At 36.1% G+C, this 26988-nt stretch overlaps 1 protein-coding gene and 1 long non-coding RNA gene across 4 annotated transcripts in view; one reads left to right on the forward strand and one right to left on the reverse strand.

Annotated features, from left to right (window-relative positions):
* Positions 1-3265: 3265 nt before the first annotated feature.
* LOC136042656 (uncharacterized) lies at positions 3266-24702 on the reverse strand. The gene is made up of 5 exons (XM_065727618.1): positions 24625-24702; positions 22904-23056; positions 13012-13241; positions 11029-11206; positions 3266-6640 (listed from the first exon to the last, which is right to left on the reverse strand). The coding sequence occupies exon 5, from the start codon at positions 6022-6024 to the stop codon at positions 4408-4410; it is 1617 nt and encodes a 538-aa protein (XP_065583690.1). The 5' UTR covers positions 6025-6640; positions 11029-11206; positions 13012-13241; positions 22904-23056; positions 24625-24702; the 3' UTR covers positions 3266-4407.
* The window catches only part of LOC136042657 (uncharacterized), a 35855-nt gene continuing 32219 nt past the window's right edge, over positions 23353-26988 (forward strand). The window contains exon 1 of one of the 3 annotated variants that reach the window (XR_010621377.1): positions 23353-23442. This is a non-coding gene — a long non-coding RNA (uncharacterized LOC136042657). The other 2 variants (XR_010621376.1, XR_010621375.1) reach the window with 2 other exon arrangements.

The raw sequence follows: 26988 nt of genomic DNA on the forward strand, positions 1-26988 counted from the left end.
AATGGTAAAAGCCGATGAAGATGCTCAAAGAGTCTATGCCAAAAAACTTGCTGCTGATAGAGAAAGTCAGAAAAGAAAGCGTGCCGAGGAATCAAAAGAACAGCAAGGAAACAGGCTTGAGGCTAAAGAACGCAAAACCGCGCAGTTAGATGAAGATCCACCTGGACAGCGAGAGTCAAAACATATAAAAACTGAAAATGATAGCGATGATGATTGGGTTTGGGATTTTGACTCGGATAAGGTCATCAATGCCTACCAGATTTTAGTTAAAAAAACAAAGGTTCGGCGATATGTATTTCATAGTGAAGCTGAAAAATAAAGAAGAAAAGAAAACTGAAAAAAGAAAAAATGTAAAAAACTAAAAAATACTAAAAAGAAAAAACACTCAAAGAGAAATTACAGACTGGGACACAAATGACGACCGGGACAGAGGGAATATAAATAACGACCGGACACTCAAAGAGAAATTACAGACTGGGATACCGGGACACAAATGACGGCCGGGACAAAGGGAATATAAATGACGACCAGGACACAGGTATTTAAGAATATCGTTCAAAGACAAATTTTTAATTGTAAGAAGACCGTTGAAAGAGAAATTTCTAATTGTAAAATGACTGAAGAGCCTACAATGGCAACGGTACCACCATCGAAGTAGATAACCAGTGGGTTGTTCCATATTCCCCATTAGTGCGAAACGTCAACCCCAAGTCAAATTCGTGCATTGTTTGGCATCATTTTAATAACTTGCTCTCCATCAGCTCCTACAGAGTTATGGGAAAAATATAAGTCAAAATGTCCGAAGATATACTCCATCGAAAACAGTTAGAGACGTCAGATATGACTTTTGATTTTACATCAGAAATTTATAACTACACTTTAGTTATTATAGGAGATTTGTGCGTACGTATGGCAAACAAACCTCTTCAGGATTTGGGAATGCCTTCATCTAACCGTATCGCTGCTGTTTCGACATGTGTAGAATTGGACCGTGAAAAAAGTTACAGTACGAATGATCTATTGTCGTATGTACAAAATAACATTTCCAAGTTAAAGTCGGAACAAAAAGACATTTATGATACGATAGACTCTATTTCAGGACGTATACAACTACCTGCTGATTTCTGTAATTTAGTGACGTCCAAAAAATTAATTGATTGAAAAAGTATTTTCCGAATATTCTAAACAATTATAAAATAATACATGACTAAGTGAAAGAGCGATTCTCGCACCCAAAAATATAGACGTCCACGAAATCAACAATATTGTTTTGACCAAGATTCGAGACCAGGCAGTCATTTACAAGACAGTCGACACAGTTTTGGAACCAAATGAAGCGGTTAATGATCCATATGAATTTTTAAATTCCGTGGATCTTTCAGGGTTTCCACCACACGTGCTACAACTAAAAATAGGCGTACCAATAATACTTTTAAGAAATATCAACCCACCAAAGCTTTGCAATGGCACGCGACTTGGCGTAAAAAAAAAAAAACAATGGAAAACCTAATAGAGGCCACAATCATGACAGGGCCTTTTGAGGTGAGGCTATTCTTATTCCTCGCATTCCCATGATTCCAACGGATCTGCCTTTTCAATTTAAAAGATTGCAATTCCCAATTCGATTAGCATTTGCAATCACCATCAACAAAGCTCAAGGTCAATCATTAGAAAAATGTGGTATTGATCTTAATACTGATTGTTTTTCCCATGGACAATTGTACGTTGCATGTTCGAGGGTCGGTAAACCTGACAATCTATTTATATGCAGCGACAATTGGACAGCGAAGAATGTTGTATATTCGCAAGTTTTACGCAGTTAATTTGTATTGTATCTATCTATCTATCTATACAAAAACAAGTTGTGTGTACGAATGTTTGTTTGTTTGTAAAAAGAGCGTTAGCATATGACGTCGTTATTAGTACGTAAGGCTTTGTATATGCACAAACAATGGGAAAGCCAAGAATGTTGTATATTCGCAAGTTTTACGTAGTTCAAAACACATATATAAATCTATCTATATTCAAGTAACGACTTACGCGCGCGGAGGGGCTTGGGGGGAGCAAAGCGCCCCCACCAGCCAGGTTTTGGGGTGGCACGAAGCGCCACCCCAACAGCTAGTATATATATATATAAATGTAGTGTCTGTCTATTACGCTATCTTCTATCTGTCCGTCTGTTACACTCTCTTCCATAGAAAAAGGAAAAAATAAAAAATGAAAGAAAACTAAAAAAAGCGAAAAAAGCTAAAAAAACTAAAAAACTGAAAAAAAAACAGAAAAATAAAAAAAGGAAAAAAACTAAAAAACAATCTTCTATAAAAAAGAGAAAAACTGAAAAAAAGTAAACAGTAAAACAAAACTAAAAAAGGGAAAAAAATATGAAAAAATTGAAAAACTAAAAAGAAAAAATAATAAAACTAAAAAAAGAAGAAACTATAAAAGAAAAAGAAAAAAAATAAATAAATAAAAACAAATAAAAAAATGAAAAAATAAAAAAGAAAAAAAAGACAAAAACTAAAGAAAAATATTTTAGTTAAGAAAATTATTGTTATAAATTGGACTTGATTCAATATTAATACTTAAAAACATACTAAAAAAATGAAAAGAATAAAAAATTAAAAAATTAATTAAAATAAAATTACAATAATTATATTAAAAATTCCAATAAAATATTTTGTAATATAAGGAAGCTTTCATTTCAGTAATTTGCATAGGCGAAACAAGAACCTTTTATTTAATTTTATTAGATTGCTCAAAGAGTAAAAAACTGGTAATTGCACAAATATTTGAATATATTTTGACAATGGATTAAAGCAATTCGAAAACCTTAAAAAAGTTAAACACTATAAGTTAGAAGTTCAGTAGAAATTGTTGAAGTTTAGAATGCTTACAACTCAAAGATAAAGTGTCATTAATCTCATCATTAATGTCAAAGACAAATTATCCTACAATTTTACGAAAAAGGGAACACCGGGAGGAAACAACAGAGCAACGCAAAACCGCGCAGTTAGATGAAAATCAACCTGGAGAGCAAGAATCAAAACGTATCAAAACTGAAAATGATAGCGATGATGATTGGATTTGGGATTTTGACTTAGATAAGGTCATCAATACCTACCAGATTTCACTTAAAAAACAAAGGTTTTGCGATATGTATTTCATAATGACGAAAGACAGGCTGAGGTAAAACAAACCAAACAAATTGAAAGCGATAGCGATGATGAAAAAAAAAAAAAAAAAAACACTAAAAAAATAAAAACAAACAAAATTGAAGAATCTTCTTCTTGGTCGAGTCAGGAGGTACAGACAAAACATTTCTAATAAGATTGATTCTCATATCAATTTGATTAAAAAATGACATAGCGTTGGCCCGCAACGTTGCTGCCTGGTGGGAGAACTGCTCATTCCGCTTTGAAATTGCCTCTGAATATGCAATCTACAGAAACTCCCACGTGCAACATTTCCAAATCATCTGGGATGGGTAAAGTATTGCAGCAATGCAAACTTATTGTTTGGGACGAGTGCACAATGGCAAAAAAATCGCTCAAGGCACTTGACCGATAATTGCAAGCTTTGCGAAGAAATTCCAAACCCTTGGCAGCACATTAATATTGCTTGCAGGAGATTTCAAGCAAACCATACCTGTTATTCCTAGATCGACACCTACGAACGAAATGAATGCTTGCCTAAAAAATTATCATTTATAGGCACCAGTGCTTCCACTTTTTTTTCTGACAATCAGTAACGACTCCAAAAAAGTCGGGAGATTATCGGGAGGTTTTTTTTTTCCAAGTCGGGGAAAAAATCAGGAGGTTTTAAACAGCTGTTTTGTCTCACATACCAGTTGTATTGGTGGTAAAAATGTCAGTAATAGAGAGACAGAACAAAGTAGAATCGAAAATATGTTTTAGAGTCTTAAGTCCGGTCTTCACCTCCCAGAACTTCCAGAATCTGGGCTTCCAGATTATTCTTTGACGTCTTCTTCTTCTTACATCTCGAATATGAACCGGTCCGAAAGTATATCAAAATCATCCGGAAAAAATGGGCTTTTGAACTTCCAGATTTCCGGAATTTTGAAGTATCGCAGAAGAAATTCAAAAAAAATCTCGGAAAATCTGGGAACCCAGATTCCAGAAGGTGAAGACTTATTATTACTCCAAAATCAGCTATCAACAAGGAACAATGTTTCTTTCATACAAAACTTATGCAAACTAAATGGTTTTATTGAAAGTCATCTAAAACTATTTGTTCAAATAATTAGAACTAGAATTACGAATACGAGTAACAGAACTCAGGCAGAATTTTCACTGTATCACACTGCAGCTAAAACTACTTGATCACATAACTTGAACTGGAATTATGAATACAAATCACAGTCAGAATTTTCACTAGATCACACTGCAGCTAATCCTGATTGTCAACGGTATTGTTTGCTCTTTCTTGGGCCAGACGAGCTCGCGCTAAAGAAGCCGATTTCAAGATAGCGGCACTAGCTTCAGTAGCGGTTGCGGAAGCAACTATGCCTTTCAGTAACTGCCTCATGCTCCCACCTACGACCAGAGACTCAGGTGTCACCTTAAGCCTACTCATGCCAAGTTTAGTCTGAAGTGTTGAACTAATCGTAACTGTCGACAGGCAGTTACGTTTGTCTGTTTTGACGTCCTTCAAAGTACTAAACAGTCTCTCCGCTATTATGTTCGAAAACGGTAGAGCGTACAGGTACTCAACGACAAGCCTCAGGTTACCAAACTTTGGTTTGCCGTTAGAGTATTTCTGGGCAAATATAAGCTTCCAGTAGTCAGTTACTGAGAGCGAACTGGCATCTTCGCCATTTGGCTGTCTTACAGAGCTCTGCTCTCTCCACTCTCTGTCTATCAGACTTTTGAACCAGGAGGGTAAGCTATATTTCGCCAAAAATGGTGCCAGGCTAGGAGGGTTCAGATCCTGAGCCTGAACAGGGTCAAGTAGTTCTGAGAAGGCGAAAATGTCCGAGTCGAACGAGAAGCGGTTTTTAATCTGGACCACCACTTCCTTGTAAAATTCTCTCGCGGTAGAATAAACCTTGTCAACTTCATCGGGATTGGCATTTCGTCCATCACTAGACGCAAGAACGCCAGTCATTGCTGCTTCGGCATCTAAGCCGAGGTAGACCTTTCGCAGATCTACATAACTGGCTTCGTCTTCAACATCAATTTTCATGATGTCGGTACAGCTCCTTACTGCGCGAGCATTCATAAAGTTTTTCAACAGAGTTTCAACCAATTGAATGACTTCGATTTTCAGTCGGTAGAAAATAGGCACCTGGGACTGGAAAAGGGTATGGAAGTCGTTCAAAAGTCCCAGCGCGTAGTCCACGAACATCATGACGATCCTCATAAACTGATTTTTCAGGGCACTCAGAACTAACTCACTGCCGTGAGTAGGATCTTCAAAATGGGTACTGGTAAAATACAAGGTTAGGGCATTCCGCTGCTCTAGAATTCGGTGGACACAGTTCTGTAGCGAAAGCCATCTTGTTTGACCTGGTGTCAATATCTTGTGGACCGCAGTCTCTGAAAACAATTGAAATCCTTTCACGGCAGCTGTACGCTTGGCACTCATATTGAAATGATTGTACACATGACGACATAGGTCTTCTAGAGTCTTCGTCAGTTTCTTGCAGGCGTATGAGGCGCACAAATGAATGGAATGACAACTGCACTTCACTGTTAATACCCAAAGGTAGCTTCTTTGGATCAGAGTTGCCACTGAGTTGTTACAACCCATCATGGCGTTCGTGGTATCACTACAGAACCCGAACCAATTCCGTAAAGGCACTTCACTTACTCTTAAAAACTCCAAAGTTTCCTCCAGTTTGTTGAAAATGGAAACTGCTGATCCGTTTGAGCACTCCACAAAATCAATGACATCGATATCCGTTTCCATTTCGTTGTTACAAAAGGAAACACATACAGCGAGCTGTTTAACGGTTCCCACATCCGTCGTTTCGTCGATGACCAATGAAAAAGGTCTCACCTTCATTTCTTCGACAACTCTTTGCTTGTAGTAAGGACCGAGTCCCTGACGAACAACATTCACAACTTTTGTTTCCCGAGACGCACTTTATCAAGGACCGATTTTGGTGGCATCGTTTTCAGCAGGGGAGTCAACTGGTCCGAAAGGGAAAATGGCAGGTTGTTGCTGACCAGGAATGAAGCAATTTTAGCTTCAGTCTCAAGCACAGACGGAAACTCGTCATGAACCATGTACACTGAATAGCAGGAGGCATAGCTTTTGGGGTCACTGTGTTTTAAACATGCACGGAAGTACGGGCATGGGCAAGTGAGATCTGTTTTACCCTTTTTGTAGGAAAGCTCAGCGTTGCACCACAAACAGATAGCAACTTCAGATCCGTGCTTCTTCGAAAGCCAGCCTTTAAATGTATCTTCCATCTCCCAGGATTTCACATACTTTTGCTCGTAACGTTTTCCACTGTTCTTTTTCTTTCGGGGCTTGGGGCTCGGTTCCACAATCATCAATTCCTCATCTGAGCCACTACTGCTAGGAACAATTTCGATTTTCTTTTCAATTTTCCTTCTTTTTATATCCTGAGCTTCATTGGAGTCAGAATAATCTGCGTCCGACATTTCTCATGAGCCTGGAAAGTGTTGTTTGTTACTGGACATACTGCAACATGTATTTGTTTAGGCTCATGTGCACTTATAATATAAGTTGGTTTTCTCGGAAGACCAGTCACTGGTCAAATATTAAATAGTACAGATATTCAAGGAGTCTGGCGAAGACCGGATCTACAAGACGCAATTGTCTGGATCAAATATAAAATTTATGGGATCTCATCGAAACCTTTGGTCTTGTTATGTTATATTTTGAGAGAACCCTGCAAGTCAGGAGTGTTCATAGTGAGATTTATAGTCAGAGCGCATTGCAGTGGACACGTGCTGTACTTTTGTCATGTATATAAGTCTTATATAAGTCTTATATAAATCTTATATAAAAAAGTACAGGACGTGTCCACTGCAATGCGCTCTGACTATAAATCTCACTATCAACACTCCTGACTTGCAGGGTTCTCTCAAAATATAACATAACAAGACCAAAGATTTTAATGAGATCCCATAAATTTTATATTTGATCCAGACAATTGCGTCTTGTAGATCCGGTCTTCGCCAGACTCCTTGAATATCTGTACTATTTAATATTTAACCAATGACTGGTCTTCCGAGAAAACAAAGTTCAGGTTTGGATTCAGCATATGGTTTTTACCCTATCTTTGATCAAAACTTCCTGCCTTGTTTCTACCAAATATCCGTTTTCGGCTGGATTCCCGGTGAACTACTTGTCCAGCAAAAACTAAACCTCAAAATAAATTAAGTACATACCCCTAATCTTATATCAAACTCTAATCAACTTCAGATGAACTTTAAACTTAAAAAAAAAATATCAGGTTTTGGCCGATTCCGGGCGAACTATTTGCCCGGCTAGCCCTATTTGCTCTCCTTACCACTATATCAAACCTCTTATTAACTTTAGATTTTACTTTTTAAAATTTTCCGGTTTAGGCCTAGTTCCGGGCGAACTGTATGTCCGGGTAGAAAATAATTGTCATATATGGATTCAATATATTTTCTTACCCCTAAACTGAACATTTAATCAACTATAAATAAAACTTTTAATTTTTTTTCCGGCTTTGGCCGGATTCCGGGCAAACTAATCGTCCGGGTAGTTGACGATTGTCATATACGAATTCAGCATGTCTTCTTACCCCTTTAATCGATCCTTTAATCAACTTCAAATAAAACTTTTACTTTTAACAAATTTTCCGGTTTTGGCCGGATTCCGGACGAACTAATTGTCCGGCGAGAAAATAAGTTTCAGATATGGATTCAGCATGTCCTATATGGACTATCTCATTGGCTTTTTAAAAAATTTGTTTCGTTCCTTATTTTGAAACCCCTCCCCCACCCCTAGATATGGGGCTACAGGGCTCAACTACAAACTTGGCATGTACTTTGACCCAATTGATCCTCATACCAAATTTGAAGAAAATATCTCTACCCCATCGAGAGTTATCGTGCTAACAGACGGAGGGACGGACAACTTTTGCGATGTCATAGATATCCCTCCACTTACGTGTTGGGATCCCAAAAACCATAACAGTTCGCTTTGGGGCTCAAATTGAAAAAAAAAATTATTGGTTCTCTCCGTGCGTTAAAATCCATTTTCTTGAATAAGTAAGGAACTAATATTTTCCTGTTTACTAAGGTGATTTTGTTTTATCTTCCTTTTGTTTATATTTTTTTTTAAGGAGAGCTGTTAGTTAAAACGACTAATATTTTGGAAAGTTTGAACATTGGAAGTTTAAGGTGGTTTGAATCATTAATATTCCTCAGGAGTATAGGCCTATAGTTATCAGAAGTATTTCTTATAAGCGCAAATGGGCGGTAGGCCACAAACCCTAGACAAAATTCACGCCACAAAAGGTAAGCCATCACTTTAACACAACTGATGAAAACAAGACTCATTATAACACTTGTTCTTACAATGTTTCTAATTTTAACAGCTGTCTAGCCTTGGAACTTGGAGAGTAGGCTACCTACAGACAATGATGTATTTAATGTTGGCCCACTTGTTAATTCCAGCAGAGTTATACAAACAATCTAAAAGGAATGATATGAAACACAACAAGAGCAAGTAGCTCGTATGGCACTTGCAAGGCTGGTTCAGAAAATGAAATACAGAATTTGCTTTTCGTTCTGATCATTTGAAACCAAAACCCTTGAGATAAAAATGACCATGAACTTGGAAATCACGAGAATGTATCGTTTTGTAAAAAGCATTTTATTTTTGGATTTGGCTGTAATGATGCGTACTTTTCTGTAAATGATTTATCCAGAGCATCTGTTTTTTATTCCTACAAAGTTACATCCCGATCTCTCCAGTCTAAGTCGGTCATGTATCCTCCCCCCCCCCCCCAAATAGTTGTCGGATCCGGTCCGGACATGAAAAAGATCACCAGAGACATGTCCTCTATTCAATTATTAAATTTCACTCGAATCTGATCACCCGTTCCAAATTTACGCATGACTCAATGTTGCGGATTCCCCCTTCCTCCACTCCCCCTACGACTATTGGACCGAGTAAATTTTTATTTACAAGTCAGTTTGATCGGGTCCCTGATACGCCAATCCCACCATTCTAACCGTTTTTCGAGATTTCCGGTCTCCCCAAAACAGAACAAAATAACACACTTTGAAGAGCAAAATAATACACTTTTAATACACTTTGAACACTGTGACATAAAATTTAGACATATCGGCACTTTGAAAACAGATTTGTTCCTTGGAAAACAGATTTGGTATGGCTGGCTTTGGCCTACATCTTAAAATCCATCCTCCTATCCTCCTATATTGTGAAGCAGAGCAAAATAACACTAGACAGTAGCGCCAAGACCTGGAAAAAGTGAGACACACTCGAACAGCAGCCACACTAGCACGACTAGCGATAGTGAACCTCCTTACTGGAACTCAATCGGTCTTGCACCAGCGCTGGCTCCAATAACATCATATTTTGAACAAAGCAAAAAAAGATACGACCTCCCCAGTTTCCTCGACGTGTGCAGACCAATAATTACCTTTACTAGAAATTTCTAAACCCGCATGTTTGTTTTGCTTTAAAAGTCGCAAGCGTAGTGGGCGGTGCTATGAGTATGGTCCGTTTGCAAAGCAAGGAAAGCATAGTTCTTGACCCTACTCCCTAGTGTTATTTTGCTCTGTTGCGACTTGTGAAGCCGATTTCGCCGACACTCGAAATCGTTATTTTGATACAGGCTAGGCTAGTAGTCTGGCGCATACCGGATATCTATAAGACCCGTAAGAATAGTGTATTCGAATTTGTACTATAGAATCCTTGAACTGGCAACAGGTTAAGAATTGGTTTCAAGTTAAAGCATGTTATTTTGGTAAAGAAACAGATCATAGAAGCAGAAAAGTCGCCTACCCCCTAGGACAGGTCAGTAGCCTACTTCTTGGGTTGCCCACGTGCAGGGATGTATAATTGTCCAGTTCCAGTAAACTTGGTATTTACCCTAAAAAAAATCCTGTCTCGTAAGGTAAGCCACGTCCTTATTTTACACAAATTATCCAGTGGAAATGAACTATCTGAGTTGACTGATCAGATCAGATGAAGTTATGAACTGAGAATCAAATCAAATCAACCCTTTTTCGAACGCAACAATGGTCTCTCACGGGACAAGCTGCCGACTAGGTCATTAATTAAGGTTCGCAGTTGACTTCCACGAATCAAACAGCCGGCGGCTTTGGAATCCCCCTTTTACGGGCAACAAACACATATTTTGCATTCTGCCAGACAATCAAGAAAGATCAGAAACTTCAAGTTGGACAGAGCTCAATTCAACAGAAATCGGGAGATTATCGGGAGGAAATTTCAGTCGGGAGATTTTCCAAAAAGTCGGGAGATCTCCCGATAAATCGGGAGGAGTGGAAGCACTGATAGGCACACGAAAAAGACATTAAAATTAATTATAAATATGCGTATCTTTGTCTTTATGGTAATATATGGCTCATTTTTCTTTTTTACTGTCATCATCACTTGATTAGGACTAATTCGCTCCAACATTGCCCCCCCCCCCAATTTTAACAAAATTACGTCACTGATTTTTAAGATTTGATGAATAACCTGGATTTCATATACTACCGTCCTCATACTTAATTATTTTAATGTCCAGAACTTGTTTTTTCTTTTGTCTGCGAATCAATCGGTTTTAATATTTTGTAGCCAATGTCTAGTAGTGGTGTGCAGTTTGAAGAACCTATGTACTATATTAATTGTTAGTTTGTTAAATGCACCATTTTGTTGGTATTTTTTGAAAATAAAAAGAAAAAAAAATGTTTTCACACCAAATGCAGCCATAATATCTTGTTATTTTTATAAGTTACGTAAAATTAAACCAGGCTAATTTTGGATACTACATATTTCGGAGTCGTGAGAGAACAGTCTGCTTCATACCTTGAAGTCCATATCCACCCCGTTGATGTTAGCATCCTCAATAGGTCTTATAACCCCAGCATGCAAAAACATAGTGTAGAAATTACTACACTCGAAGTACTGTCGAACTTCCAGTTGCACAATGGAATGTCTTTGATAATTTACTTCGTCTAAAACAGCAAATTGACAAGCATTTGACCTAAAATGATGATTAATATGAAACAAATTTTTACCAGTTTATGCATATTGCCAAACAATTACCCTCTAAAAAGAGAGAATAATTTTTTTCAGAAATAACTGAATTCGATGAAAGCATTTAAATTTGTTATTTTGGACAGGTTATGCGTTTTGCTCCTTGGCTAAGATTCCAAATATTTATATAGCTATCCTGAATTCTAGCCTGCCTTGGCACATATGATCGTAAGATATTTAAGGCATCTATTGATATCTTAAAGAAAGGACAAATTCTTCAGTGATTATTAAAGCATGAGGAAGCCAACTGAAAAGGAGATGATTTACTTATAGAATTTGATAGTGCAGAAGAGAGCGGGAGTAAGTAGGAAGAAACGTATCAGTACTGACCGGCTTAGTGGCCTTAAACTACTAGGGACAGGTAGCTGAGTTACCCGCACTTCCCACAATCAATAACAGTGTATTTTTGTATATTATTGCATGTATTCATTGTTTGCTGACTGGAGAATAATAGTGCTTCCAGTGGCTAGTCTGTTCAATGAAGGAGTCAAAGTGTAAAAGGACTTCATGATAGTCTATACACAAGTAATAAAAAAAAACATTAATTAGCTAAATTTGACATTGCGATTTTGTGGTACCTCCAGTAATTGATGATGCTTCAGTAAGGCAATCTTTAAAAAGTTTGCCAACAAAATGCTGCCTTTTCTATGAAAAACCAGCTTGTCATTTTATCACTGGAAGAAAATGCTGCATTTAAGCAGCATTAGATTTAGAATATACCTTTAATATAAAACAAAATATGTTACAAATGGTTTTGATACAAAACGGCATGTTTTTTAAAATTGACAGAGAATATATGTTACACATTATCCACTTCCTTCTTAACTTAACTACATTTTTCGCAGACATTGCAACATATTGATAGATCTGTATGTCTAAAGGTGTGAGATCAAAGAAGCCCTTTTAGTCTAACAGAACATATACAGCCAAAGATGTCATAACTGAATATAGCAAATCAACATTGTCAACAATTTCCAATCCAAAAAATTTTAAAAAAAGGAATCCAGCATTAAAAAAAAAAAATACAGTGTAGTAAATACACGATTATTAATCAAATTTCAAATTATTTTAGAAGGTGGGTTTTATTTCTTAAACCCATAAATTAAATATAGAGTTTGCCATGGTATATTAAATCAAATTATTTGAAAGTTTGCTAAATCGAAATGTAACTAAGCATTGAGCTTTCCAAGGCCTGTAGTAGCAAAAAAAAAAGAATATTTGCAAAAATGGTAGATACATTCCCATAGGATGGTAGATCTTTCTGTACTGTTCTATGGGAAGGTAACCTCCCACCCTTAAGACTTGAAAAAAATCACCCTTTTTGGCATTCCATTGAAAAAAATAGAAAAATTACCCCCCCCCCCTCCAGATTTAATACATTTTGTCTCTTAAACCCAACATTTAAATTGGTTGAATTGGTACAATGGGCTGTCATAAAAGGATGGTTGTTCATACAAGCATAGTCGTTTCCAGATTGTGATCTTGTGTTTTTGCACTTCAACACTTAAGCCAAGCCTGAATTTAGATGCTGGATTATAATATACTACAGTTTGTTGTTTACCTCTTTTGCAAGTTCGCCAAATTAAAATGTAACTAAGCATCGAGGTATCCAAGTCTCATAGTCACAGAAAAAAAACACAGAAAGGATAAGAACACTTATAAACAATGACGCACCTCAAAAATTATCTCCTATATTGCTAGTCAAATTGTTCCACTAAATTACATTTATCAGATTTAGAAATTAGATCTTACTGGCTAGAGGGAGGGTGACTGATGACCAATTGTCAAAGGAGTGGGCGGCGAGACATGAGGAAGTAGATTTGTAATGTGAAGTGGAAGAGCACCAGATATGGGCAATGCATACATTGAGCGTGTCTGAGACTGAACCATCGGCTGGATACAATTCCTTGATGGTGTTCTTCTTTGCATCATCTGATAGGATAGCTGGACCATTGGTGTTTGATTTTGAGCATTTCCACCACCTATAAATATCAATTATAATGAAAACCAATTTTTGTATAAATGTATCCAAATAATTATTTATTTATTAAAAACCCGTTATATCAAAAAAGACAGAGAAATATTTGTCAAATCCTTCATTTACAGAAGACAAAAACAAAAGCAAGAATATTAAAATATCACCGTTGTTTTGAGAGGGCCTTTTTTAATTTGGTGTTTGCTTTGTTTCAATTTGTCCTTATGAATTTCATTGATATATTTTTTTACTTTTATTTACTTTTGTGCACTGAGGACGGTCGAGCGACGGTCTGGACGGAGATGTCTAAACATTCATCTTTCCTTTTTCACTGACTGTAATTATCCTCGTTTTCTTTAAATATATTTTTAATTTTGTCAAGAATAGCTGGAGTGGTTTAAGAAATTATTTATCATTGTAATACTAACGTCAATAGACCAGAACCATCCCAACCAAATGGATACCACACAGAACTTGCGATCCTATGTCCTTCAGGATGAGGGTTCTATTCCCGGTTCGGGCAATCTCAATTCCTGGTGTGCGACGGGGTGGTGTGATATGGTAAGTCCAGCCTTCTAGGATGTGGAGGCAATGGACCTTAAAGGCTTGGGCCTCAATACACTTGGGTCTACTCCACCACAAATTACGCAAAATAACATCAAGAGGTGATCAATTTCTTCACAAAATCAACTCCATTGTTGGTGTTTTCTGTTCTTTTAAAGATATCCATACAAATATTGAAAAGCTTCTTACGTAATTTGCTTCTTCTTCTTTTTTTTTAAAGAAGCATTACTAAAATCAATCATGTAACTGGACACAATTACACAGAGAAACAACTAAATATTTGACTAAGGGAATATATTTTCTGAATACTTGAATTTAACTATAGTTCCAGTTTTAGGTAGCAGCAGGCCAGAATGGGTGGCCACAGGAATGGTAAGTGGTGAACATAAACCCAAATCATTAGTCTAAGGGAATAGATTTACTGATAACTGGCACTGATAATTTGGCATCAATGTAGCTAGAATTCTAGTTAAATGCCACATCACGCCACACCAGTTGGTCATAAGACGTGGTTTTGGTAAGGTGAATAGATTTGTTGACAACTTGCCTTCAATTTAATCATGGTTATATTTAAATGCCACATCAGACCGCACCAGTTGGCCATAGGAGGAGATAAAAATCCAAACCACCAAATTTATGTCTTAAAGATAATTGATTACATAATGGAATTCATGGCAAAGAAACAGATTTGAGACAATTTGACTTCATTTTAACTTTGGATCTAGTTCAATGAAACAACAGGCCACTATAGGTGGCCGTAGAATGTGGCAGTTGGAAGATATCAAAAATTATAAATGGAAGTCATGGATGTAAACATTAACATTGAGATCCCAGTCTCTACCTTCAATTAGAGATATATAAACTTCTTAGACCAGACTTCCTATTCATTTATACTTTGAACCAAATGAAAATATATTAATGGGTAAAACCTTCAAATAAGACAGTGAATACCAGTCAAAATTAAAAGGTTTACCCACTATTATTTGTTTTTATTTCACTTTAATCAGTTTTAAAAAATAAATACTTCGCTTCCACAATTGTAAATTATGTACTACTCAAAAAAAGATGTCCACACACGCTCTATTTCAAATGAAAATAAAGCAATTTCCCTGCTAAAAAATTCCCAACATTAAATGTTATGCAATGTAGTTATTTCATGTTTTATCAGACTCACCCTAACATATAAAAGCAAAGATTCCACATAAAAATGAAAAACATGAAAAGAAACAAGAGAATGAAGAAATAAAATAAAAAAATAAGCACAAAGAATTAAAAATCTATAATAACCTTGATTAGGACCAGGAAAATAGTTACAAAACTTTTCAAGAGTTTTCAAAAGTTCGGGTCTTCCAGGTTCATACACAGCTCCCTCATACCTACCTTTTAGGTGAATAGCCTCAGAGGAGGTTAAAACAGCCTGAATCAGCTGTTCATTCACTTGTTTATCTCCAAAGCTTAAAAGTTGTTGAGGCACTATTGGAAATATTAAATGAATAATAATTCGAACCGAAATTTGTCAGTAAGATGCAGAAAGTTGCTGAAGTTGAAGTTCAGGCACTAAAAGAAATATTAAAGTAATCACTAGAACCTAGATTTTTAGGTAAAATACAGAAAGTTGAATAAAATGAAGTTTGAAATTAAGGCAGTACTGGAAATATTAAAAGATCAATTACTAGAGCCTAAATTTGTCAGCAAGACGCAGAAAGTTGAAGTTAACAGGGACCTGAAAGTAAATTTAAAAATTGAGGCAGTACTGAAAATACTAAATGATACATAGCTAGAACCTAAATATGACAATAAATCAAAGAGACGAAAATTTATGGATGTGACCAAGCGATAAATTTTCGATAAAATAGATAATCTCAGGTAGTTTTTGACAGACATGTACTCGGGTTTTTCAGGCAAGGAAAGAAAGAAAAAAAATAGAGGAATTACATAAATATGTACAGAAAATTCAGGAAAGAACTCATTTTGGGGAGAAGGACACATTCCCCTGAAGACATTTAAAAGGGCAAATACAAGAAATTCCATTCATTCGTTGAAAAGAAATTTCAAAGAAGAGTATATACATGATGTACTACCAACAGAAGGATAAATATGCATTCCAAGTCTTTCCAATTTATTGTCACTCACTCGGCAGTAAAAAGAAAACTGGTTTTCTCTTAAGAAATTTTCAGTGGATGCATATGCAGCAATTACAATGGAAGAAATTAGATCTGTTCAGTAATCATATACACATAATTTTTTTGGGGGGACAACGGATGGAAATAAAACAGAGGCAAATTAAGTTAAAACTCATTATTGATTAATTAAATTAATTAAGTGCAAATTGTACAGGAAAATGTAAAATCTTCAGATTTTGAAAAAAGAAACACTGGTCAAAAGATCCCTAATTTTTGTATGCGTGATACAAAATTAACAAAGAAAGGTTACATTATGCTGTATTAGTAAATGCTAGAAGAATTGATAGTCAAATTCATAGCTGCATGATGGGGGAGGTGCAGGGGTGGCTCGAAGGACCAAGGCCAGGAGGGGGGTTACGATCCCATCATTTGAACCACTCGAAATCGCTGTTTTGTTCTTAAATTATCTTAAAACCGATGCCCTGTCTCACTAGGGTTGCTGCAACGTCACAAAATAAAATCAAAATTTTTGTGTTTGTCTCTTCATCTTTTGCTTGCTGCTAAACCTTAATTCGAGTGCTTTTATCAAGTACAAAAAATCCCCATGACTGCTGTTATTGAGAAGTGAAAGAATAAAAAAAAGATGCTTTTTGTGCCTTTTATTTGCTCTTCATTCTGTGCCATTCCGGCACACCGGCTTCGACACAATTTTTTTTTTAATTGGTCGCTCCTAGGACCACTAGAGAAATGGAAACATAACTTTTTATGTTTTGGTAATCCTCATATCCTCCCGGATGAAAACACCACTGTTTTATTTTTTATATTGAAGGATCAACTGGGAAGACAGTAGGCTTTGATTGATTAAGACCACATGAAATAAGATACTTCCCTTAGTTTTCGCTGGGGTTTGGCTTCCTTATTCCTGGATCCTTGTGAATTATACTTTGAAAATCGTCTCTACAATTTTCAACAACAACACCAATTGTTGAAAGGTTCTTCAGTGAAATCGACCGTTAACTCTTTACATATTAACAGTTTATGGTAACGAACTGTAGTAAGGAGCGACCCGGCTCAATAGTAAACGAAACTCTAAAAAACGGAATTTTGATACTAACAGATACATGACAAGAATTGGATTTTGATGCTGATTTTAAATATATAAGTTTCATCAAATTTAGTCTTACCCATCAAAAGTTACGAGCCTGAGAAAATTTGCCTTGTTTGGGAAAATAGAGAACACCCCCTAAAAATGATAGGACCTTAACAAAAATCACATCATTAAATTCAGCGTATTAGAGAACCTTACTGTAGAAATATCAAGCTCCTATCTATAAAAATGTGTAACTTAGTATTTTTTGCCAGAAGACCGATCAGGGGTGCGTGTTTATTTGTTGTTTTTTTCCCAGGGGTGATCGTACCAACCAAGTCGTACCAACCAAGGCCCCTCCCACGCTCATTTTTTTCCCAAAGTGAACAGATAAAATTTTGAGATAGCGATTTTATTCAGCATAGTCGAAAAACATATAACTATGTCTTTGGGGCTGACTTACTCCCCACAGTCTCCAGGGAAGGGCTTCAAGTTACAAACTTTTAACAGTTTTTACATACAATTATGGTTATTGGGAAATGTACAGACCTTTTCATGAGGAATTTCTTGGTTGGGGGGAGGGGGTTGAGGGGAGGGGGCTACGTGGGAGGATCTTCCTTTGGAGGAATTTATCATGGGAGAAGAGAAATTCCATGAAGGGGGTGCAGGATTTTCTAGAATTATTAAAAAAAAAAAATGTAAAAATAAATATGAAAAAGTTTCTTTCAACTGAAAGTAAGAACCAGCATTAAAACTTAAAACGAACAGAGATTATTACACATATGGGGGTTCATCACCTCCTAAATACCTGGCTCTTTACGCTAAAGTTTCTATTGTTTTAAAAAATAGAGCTGTGAGAAAGAGTCAAACTTTAGCGTAAAGAGCGAGGCATTGATGAGGGAACAGCCCCTTTCATACACGGAACTAATTTCTGTTCGTTTTAAGTTTTAATGTCGCTTCTTACTTTCAGTAAAAAAACTTATTTTTTTTTTACTTAATCTCTAACACAGCAGATGATGTAGATTGTATTTCCACGAAGATTCAATTGCATTCAGCGTAAAATTTTCCCAAACAGTCTTAACATTGTCATTATAATCGACAACTAATTATATAATGTATTTATCATGGTAAAATGATGAAATGAGCATGGTTAAATGAGCTTAATTTAAGGTAAAACATGCAAAAAAAAATACCTTGTTGGGTCTTTTATCGGAAATGTCTTGTTCTAAAATTGACTCCTTCTCATAGTCTGCGTTGATCGATGGTATGACATCAAAACCAGAGGCACACACTTGAAATCGTTTTTTATCCAAATGTGGAATAGTATTTTTATGGAATAGTTAGAAGTTTTAACATTGCTCATTACTTTCGTCCAAGGTAAAAACTTATCTCCCGACTTGAATGAGCTATCCCAGAGTATTCAAAATCCTTCCTGTCCAAAAAAAATTCCAGGTCCAAAACCAAATCTTGCTTGTCCTTTTCAAGCGTTGTATCCCATTCAACGTCGTATTGTAATCGAGTTGTTTTCAATATCATAGCTTTGAAAGGGTCTCGTGGGGCTCCTTTTCTTTGAATTCTAACTACTTTTCAATTGTTTTGAGAATTTCTTGCCTTCTTTTCCACTCGTAGTCAAAGTTTGACCGACAATCCATGCGCCTAGCACTGTCTCTTGCTTTTGGTCTGTTCATATTATCTTGTCAGGTTTCAGTTGAATTTTCCCAAACTAACTACTGAGCCATCAGACAGAAATAAATCAAATGCGAGCATCAACAGATTTTTAAGGCCAGTTGCTAGGCTACCAGACCGGTCCCTTTAAACTTGACTTAATTTAAACGACTCTATTTAAATCCGAGATTATTTAAAAGAAAAATTAAACGATAAAATCTAACGATTCTATTCTATTCACATGTAAATACACTTTTCGGTATCTACGACTGAGGCCAAGCAGTGCTAAAATCAGCCATTTCTCTACAGAGAGGTCTGAAAATCACAAAGTCTTATCAGGAGAAGGAAAATACAACATACACTGTCACTGACTGAATTGAGCACATTGGAAATGGATAAGGCCAAAATAAGCAACTTATACGATTTCGGAAAAAGTGGAGGCTAGATTTGAACAACCAGACAAAATCAAATTATACGCGAGCATAAGAAATTTTTTAAGGCATGAGTTGCTACCAGTTCTGTTCCTTTAAACCTGGATTAATTCAAACGACGCAATCGAAAAAAGTCATTGGAAGATTAAAATTAAGCAGTAAAATAACACAACTCGTTTCTGTTTACAAGCAAATTCAGTATTTACTATCTACAATTAAAGCTGAGTTTTGTAAAGATGAGCTATTTCTTTACCGAGAAGTTAAAAAATAAAGACGTGTTTTCAGGGAAGGTAAACCAACTTATGCTGTCTCAGGATTGAGGACCCGAGAGTTCAATGAGGTCTCGGCTTGTATAACTATTATACGGCTTATATAAATAAAAGGCTTATAAAACTTTGCAAAACCAGGGAGGAGTCACCCTCTACCCTTCAAGCCATCCCTGGGGAGGTGGGTCAAATCTTTAATTAGAAGTATTAGGGATATCCACCAGGAAATTTTTAACAGAGTGCAAGAAAACTTCCACAGAAAATAATTCTTTAATGACCTATAATATTATTTTCGTAAACTTGTTCTTAGAAACGCTATCCTTCTCACAAAACTAACTATTTATATTTGTCTGCATTTATACCTGAAAAAGATACTTTCCATTCTATCTAGATTAAATAACAAAAAGAAGTTTCTTTTAATCAAAAATAAGGAGCGACATTAAAACTTAAAACGAACGGAAATTACTCCGCGTATGAAAGGAGCTGTTCCCTCCTCAGTGCCTCGCTCTTTATGCTAAAGTTTGACTCTTTCTTTCAATTGTATTTTTAAAGCAGTAAAAAACTTACCCACCCCAACGTGAAAAAGTCCCCTTGAAAACGTCTGTACACTTTATGGTCAAAGTTTGTAACTTAAGAGCCCCTCCCCCGGGGACTGTGGGGGATTAAGTCGCCCCCAAAGACATAATTATTAGTATTTCGACTAAATTGAACAGAATGGCTATCTCAAAATTTTGAGCCGGTGACTTCAGGGAATAATACACTTTGGAGGGGGTCTAGGTGCCCTCCAATTTTTTGTCACCTAAAAAGGGCACTAAAACTTTAAATTTTCGTTAGAATGAGTCCTCTCACGACATTCTAGGACCACTGAGTTGATTCGATCAACTCTGGGAAAAACAAAAAAGCAAAAACAAAAAAATAACTAACAAATAAATAAACACGCTCCCGTGTTCTGGCAAAAATACGAAGTTCTACATTTTTCTAGATAGGAGCTTGAAACTTCTAAGGTAGGGTTTTCTGACACACTGAATGCGATGGCATGACATTCTATGACTTTTAGGGAATGTTTCCCCCTTTTTTCAATTTTTTTTAGTGTTTTTCAACAGAGAACTGAAAATTAGAAACAAATAATCAATAAATAAAAATACAACGATTCATGCGAAGAAACGCTATTTGCATCTATTCATAAAATAATAAATCTATTCAAAATCATTAGTTGTGGTGAAAAATAAATTTGTTTCATTTAGTTTTTATTTTGAAGCCAACATATTACATGTTTTCCTTAAAAGACAAGTTAGACCATGGCAAATAAAAGGGTGCCATCTATTTTAAAATAAATATAACTTTTTCAAGATTTGAAGCATGGAATAACAATGTGGTGTCTTTCTTACCATTGATACCATTGTGCATTCCGTTTTGGACATTTTAATAGACAGCTTAAATCCTTTATACAAAATATTCTCTTCAATGGGGGCTGTTTTTCCTTGTACGTAAAATGCTGTTAAAAATCACGTCCATATTCCGTTTTAGTTTTGTCTGACATCTACAATTTATTTTTATTGATAAATAAGAGAAAAATAAGAGAATACATATTTTTGTTTCGCAAGCATATGAACTGAATATTTATTTCACAAATGATATCCAAGTTAATAACATGCAACCCAAGCATAAAAAAAAATATCTAATCAATGAAATTTAAAGGAGTCCATGCTTTCTTCATACTTACAGCATCATGTTTTATACCCCTTTCCAGATGCCTAAAATTTTAACCTAATCCCCATTAGTATTTTCACATATTATCACTCCTACAGAGAAATGTAATAGGTAAGTCCGAGGGTAACTTGGCACGTACAATCTACCTTTCAGCAATTGCTACTTAGTAAACATATTTCTTATGCTTAGGTTAAAATCTTCTTATTCCACTCCCCCTCCCCCCAGAAAAAAAAGATGCTAGACTGCAAAATATAAACATTTTCTTATAAATCATATGAAATTAACTATTTTTGTATTGTAAAAGCATAGAATAATGCCAAATTTTGAATCGGACATAAACTTAAGTACTCATAATCCAAATTCAAAAGAAATCTAAACCCTAGAAAATTTACTCGGTTAATAAATCTGGATTTTTGGCGAATGTATGGTGAAACTGACTGCATATAAAATGGTCTTCTCTGGAAAATCAAGAAAGAAATTCAAAAGAGAGCAAATAATTTAAGATTTAAATGTGTCGGACTGGACGTCATACTGTTGGCCTATAGTAATATGCTTTTTTTTAGTTCAGTTTCAAATCTGGAAGTTTGCAAATTTTTATTCGAAGGTCCTCTTTGCACTTATTTAGAACTTTACAGTTAAAAAATTTCGCAGAATAAAATAATTATTCTGAATTTTAGCATACTATGTCATTTTAAGCTAAATCCAAAGCCTTAACTTGCTACATTTCTTTGAACTAAAATGAGATGGATTTCACAAAAAACTTAACGAGTTTTTCCAAATTGGAAAGACTTCAGCATTTTGAGTTTCTAAGGAATTTGATAATAGCCAGAGCTTGAATAGTTCCATAATGCTGGATAATTATCAATAAAGCGCTGTATATAGAAGCCTTCGTAAATATTATTGCTTTCAATTCAATGCTAAGACTTTAACTAAAACAAAATGAGGCGGTATTATCGCGTTTAGATTGAAAAAAAAACTTTTCGTTTAGATTAGATTTAATATTGCACATTTCTCTTTTTCAGGTGATTTTTTGAGTGAACACAGAGGAAGAAACTTCAATTTCACGTTAGTAATTTACAATTATATAAAAAAAGAACAATTGTGATATAGCTTATGACTAATATTTGCTATTTCTCTTTTTCAGGTTCTCTTTTCAGTCAGCATGAAGGAAGAAAATCTGATTCCAAGTAATTAATTTTTTAACTATTTAAAGAAACAGACAATAGCGCTTTAGTTTGCAATTAAAATTAGATATTTCTCTTTTTCAGGTTCTCTTATAAGTCAATATCGAGGAGGAAAGTCAATTCCAAGTAAATAATTTATTAAGTCAAAATTTCGTGTGATAGTGAACATTAATTTACTGGTAAAACTAACTGGAGTCTAGAATCAATAATCATGCAACATAATATTTCAAAAGATATCAGTTGTTTAACAAGGGCATAATTTGCTACAGGCCAGGGGGGACTTCCTCCTCAAGACCCCAGTTCCCCCCCCCCAGCTGAAATTTATTTTCTACTAAAAATCTTGCAATAACTAAGATAAGCCTAGGTAACTGAAGCATCTACTGCAGGTATTGTTTCTACCGCTTAAAAAAGGTCATAGCTGACCTCATGCCAAATTTTCTATTCCTATTAAAATTGTCAATAATCTCTGTTAATATTAATAATAATAAAAAAAAACTGAATAAAAGAAGAAGAAAAAAATATTTTTGCATTAAATGCAACCATAATATTTCGTTATTTTTGTAATTAACGTAAAATTAAACCAAGCTAACTTTAGATATTAAATATTTCGGGGTTGTGAGAAACCAGTAAGCACCATACCTCGAAGTCCATATCCACCCCTTTGATGTAACCATCGTAAAAGCATAATGTAGAAATTAATAATGGGCTGTCGGACTTCCAGTTGCACAAGGGAATGTCTTTGATAATTTCCTTCGTCCAATTCACTCAATAGGCAATTGAAAAGCATTTGACCTAAAATGACGATTGATATGAATGAGATTTCTAAGTTCCATTTGATTCACTTTTCAAGTTGACTGAAACCAGTTTTCCAACGTTTTATTTGCGATTCTTCATTAACTTGGAGCGCTTGATTTGTAAAAGTTGACTGAAAGTTAATGAAAAGTAGACTTTTAACAACTTTTACATTGACCGTGTCCGAAATCTTATTTCACAAAGAATGCTGCATCTGGATGCAGGGTTAATTCTGAATACTCAGTCCGAAAACTGTTTTCGTCATTTTAAGCTCAAATACCTACTCAACAGCAACTCAGTAGTAGGGGAAGAAACAGAAATCAACCATCAGATTGAAAACAGCTTCCATGTAGCTCCTAATCACTTTGCTACTACTGCAAATTAAAGTACTGGACATTCTTTTGCTCTGTCTGATGGAGGAGCAATTTTTCTCTTGCTGATAATGCATGCATAATTGTCAAGACTTTGATTTTGGATAGCTTAGGTCAGACACTGGGTAGGGCCTATATCTAGCATTTACTATAGTCTTTGGTAGGCCTATGTCTAACAATAAGTAAGGCCCATGACTTTTTTATGATGGCAATCAAAGGTCATCACTAGATTCAAGGATCAAATTTTCTCTGGCCTTTGAAATCTAGTGGTCATGCAAATTGTGTGATCATTAGATTTGTAACATAGTGCATATGCACTGCTGCACTAAATATATCTCTAGAGAAAATAAAATGTAAATGTCTCCAGAACCATCTAGACCATATCTAGTAGGCTAATAGAACTTAGATTTTCCATTACAAAGCTTCTGCTAAGAATCAGAAACACAAAGAATTGAGATTAGAAGGCAGTTGTGTTTATAGGCCTTGATTATTTAGACCAATTAGATTTGTCCTATATTTTACCACCTTTTAGCTGAATTCTTTTCTTTGCATTTGCTTTGCTAAAAAATTGTCATAAAAAGTTCCAAGTTTAGAGAATTATGTTAGTATTTTTCTTGCTGATCAGAACAATTGTCTTTACAAATCCTTCTGTTTAAAGCATTTTAGGGAGATTATAAGTGCACCATAGTTATAATAAAAAATAGAATAACAAAGAACCTAGACACTTTTTGGATATATATTACTGGAAAGGAAATTACGGTAAAAAATTAAATTTACAAAATAATATAGAATAACCCTGACTTGTAAATAGTTTCCTGATGGTGATGTGACAAATGGTGGATGCAAAGTGAAATAGTTATAGCCTAACAAAAAAAAATAGAATAATAAAGAACCTAGACACTTTTTTGGACATATATCACTGGAATTGAAATTACTATTAGGAAGGGGCAAGTTTCTGACTGAATTTGTGTATAGATTGGGTGCCCGAGATTAAAATATTTCTGACCGAGTATTGGGCATGTTGGAATTCAATCAAAAATTCTGCCCGGGATTTAGTCTGTGACTGACAACCGGTCGGTTTACCCTATAGCCTATGTAGTTGTAGCCTAATAAAAAATAGAATAACCCGGAAATACATTACTGGAAAAGAAATTATTATTGGAAAAATTCGAATTTAGATAATTATATAACCCTCACCTGTGAATAATTCCCTTAATCTGGATAATTTCTCTTGTTTGTTGTTGTTGTTGATGCTGAATGTGGTGAAGAGGGCGTAGCGAAATTAATAAAATTTCCTAAAGTGCCAGTGTTGCCAAATGTGTATAAGAAACCAACCAGTCAAAATGGCACCAAAAAAGAGACAACGTGAGAGCCCCGTAAAGGGACAGGATAAGTGCCCAGGATGCACAAAAAACCTGGATGAGAATTCACAAGCCGTCAATTGTGACAATTGCCCCAATTGGTTCTGTATAGAGTGCCTAGGATTAAGCGATGAACAGTATGTCCTGCTAGGGAAAATGAATCGCACTATGAAATGCGAATGGACCTGCCCCCGGTGCATCTTAAATAAACCTGTGCGCGACGCCGACACCCTAACCAAAGCTATTGAATCTTTCAAAACAGAAGTACGTGAGGACACTGCTAGCATATCATCTAATGTAAACAAGGGCCTCAAAGAGATTCACGAGGAACTTGCCACAAAATGCAATGTTAGCGAGGTAAAAGCGATTGTTGACTCTGCAATCACTGCACAAGTGACAGGGCTTGCACCAGATGCACTAGATGAACACATACGCCGCACAGTCAGAAGCGAGCAAGATAGGCAGCGACGCAAACTCAATATCGTCGGATACGGGATTTCGATCCAAGAAAGTGATGAAGACTTCCTTGCCAAATATTTCCAAGATACCTATAAAATAGCGACCAAAGTTTTCACTCTGAAGAGACTACCAGCCTCGTCCCCCACGGCTGGACAACCACTGCGATACCCACCAGTCCTATTCACGGTAGCCAGCTTTACTGAAAAGAAACTTATCCTGGATGTCTCCTACCAGCGCAAAGACACAATTCGATTCTATGGTGACAGCTCCAAAGAAGATCGCAACGCCAGAAAAACCCTGTTGGGGGAGATGAAGAAGAGACAGGCAAATGGAGAAACAGATCTAGTGATAAGAAAAGGAAAAATCACAAAAAACGGGCAAACTCGAGCAATTTCGATGGCGGGCTGCTCGAGCATGAAAAAATAACCAGTACCTCTTACCGTCTCAGTCCCCCTGTAAATAGTCTATGTGTGAGTGATAATAATTATGTAACAGTAAACGTGTGTGAAAGTAAAAATAGTAAATTAACAGTTACGTCCCCATGCCCCTCTGCATCATCCCTCAATAGCAGCTCCGTGTACCTCAGTTGTAACTCACCCACTTCAACCAATAGTGAGAACAATAGTGTGCATAGCCAAAAGTTGCCTAGACACACCCGAAAACTTGTAAATATTATGACAGCTAACGTTGATGTTATCACCAATAAGATGCCAGAACTGGCAACAGTGCTCAAATTAAGTCAGATAGATTTTGCAACTTTGACAGAAATTAGCCCAAAAAATTCCAGATTTCAACTGACAGAAGACTCCATCTGCCTCTCTGGATACAACATCTTCAGCAACCTGTCCGATCCAAACTGCAGAAGAGGAGTTGCTGTTCTGGCTTCCAAGGAATTCCAGGTAAGAGAAATTTCTGTCCCGAATTCTTACTTACCTTGGATTGAAGCCACTTGGGTATCCCTGTCCCTACCTAACGAAATGTTTGTCCTAAGTTCAATTTACAGTAGTCCCAGTAGTCCATGCCAGCTGTCCTCTCAAAGAGCAATTGCTGAAATGACGCAATTCATACTATACAAGTTCCCAAAGGCAACTTTGCTCATGACAGGGGACTTCAACCTCCCAAGCGTGTTCTGGATGGATGGCCAAGGTGTGACCAGGTCAAGCCTTGAGTAAAACCCACTAATTCAAGTACTTGCTGATAATTTTCTGTACCAAACAGTAACTGTGCCCACAAGAATGCGTCTGGGACAAAATCCTTCAACACTCGACCTAGTCATAACCAATGATCCAGAAAAGGTGATCGGGACACAGACTCTCAGTCCGATTGGCTCAAGTGACCACATGCCAGTCCTCTCATCTATACAACTCAACTCCAAACCATCAAAATATACTAAGCAATCCTTTACTAATTACAAGATGATGGTGGAAGAGCTGATGGATGCCAATCTGGAAATTCTGATCTCAGATGATGTGGAAGCTTCATGGCTTATCCTAAAAAACACCCTACTAGAGAGCCTAGCCAAACATAACAGCGTGATATGGAAAAAGAAACCAAAAACTCTACCTTTCCTCACCCCAAAAATCAAGAAACTATGCAATAGGAAGAAAAAACTTTGGGAGAAATTTGTGAAACAAAAAACAACAACAGTATACGAGAAGTACAAAATCGCCAGGAATCTCCTCAGAAAAGAAACGCGGAAACTCACTGTAAACTACGAAGAACATCTGGCCAAAAATGTCAA

The sequence above is a fragment of the Artemia franciscana genome, unplaced genomic scaffold (assembly GCF_032884065.1).
Source record: "Artemia franciscana unplaced genomic scaffold, ASM3288406v1 Scaffold_1681, whole genome shotgun sequence".
Lineage (NCBI taxonomy): Eukaryota > Metazoa > Arthropoda > Branchiopoda > Anostraca > Artemiidae > Artemia > Artemia franciscana.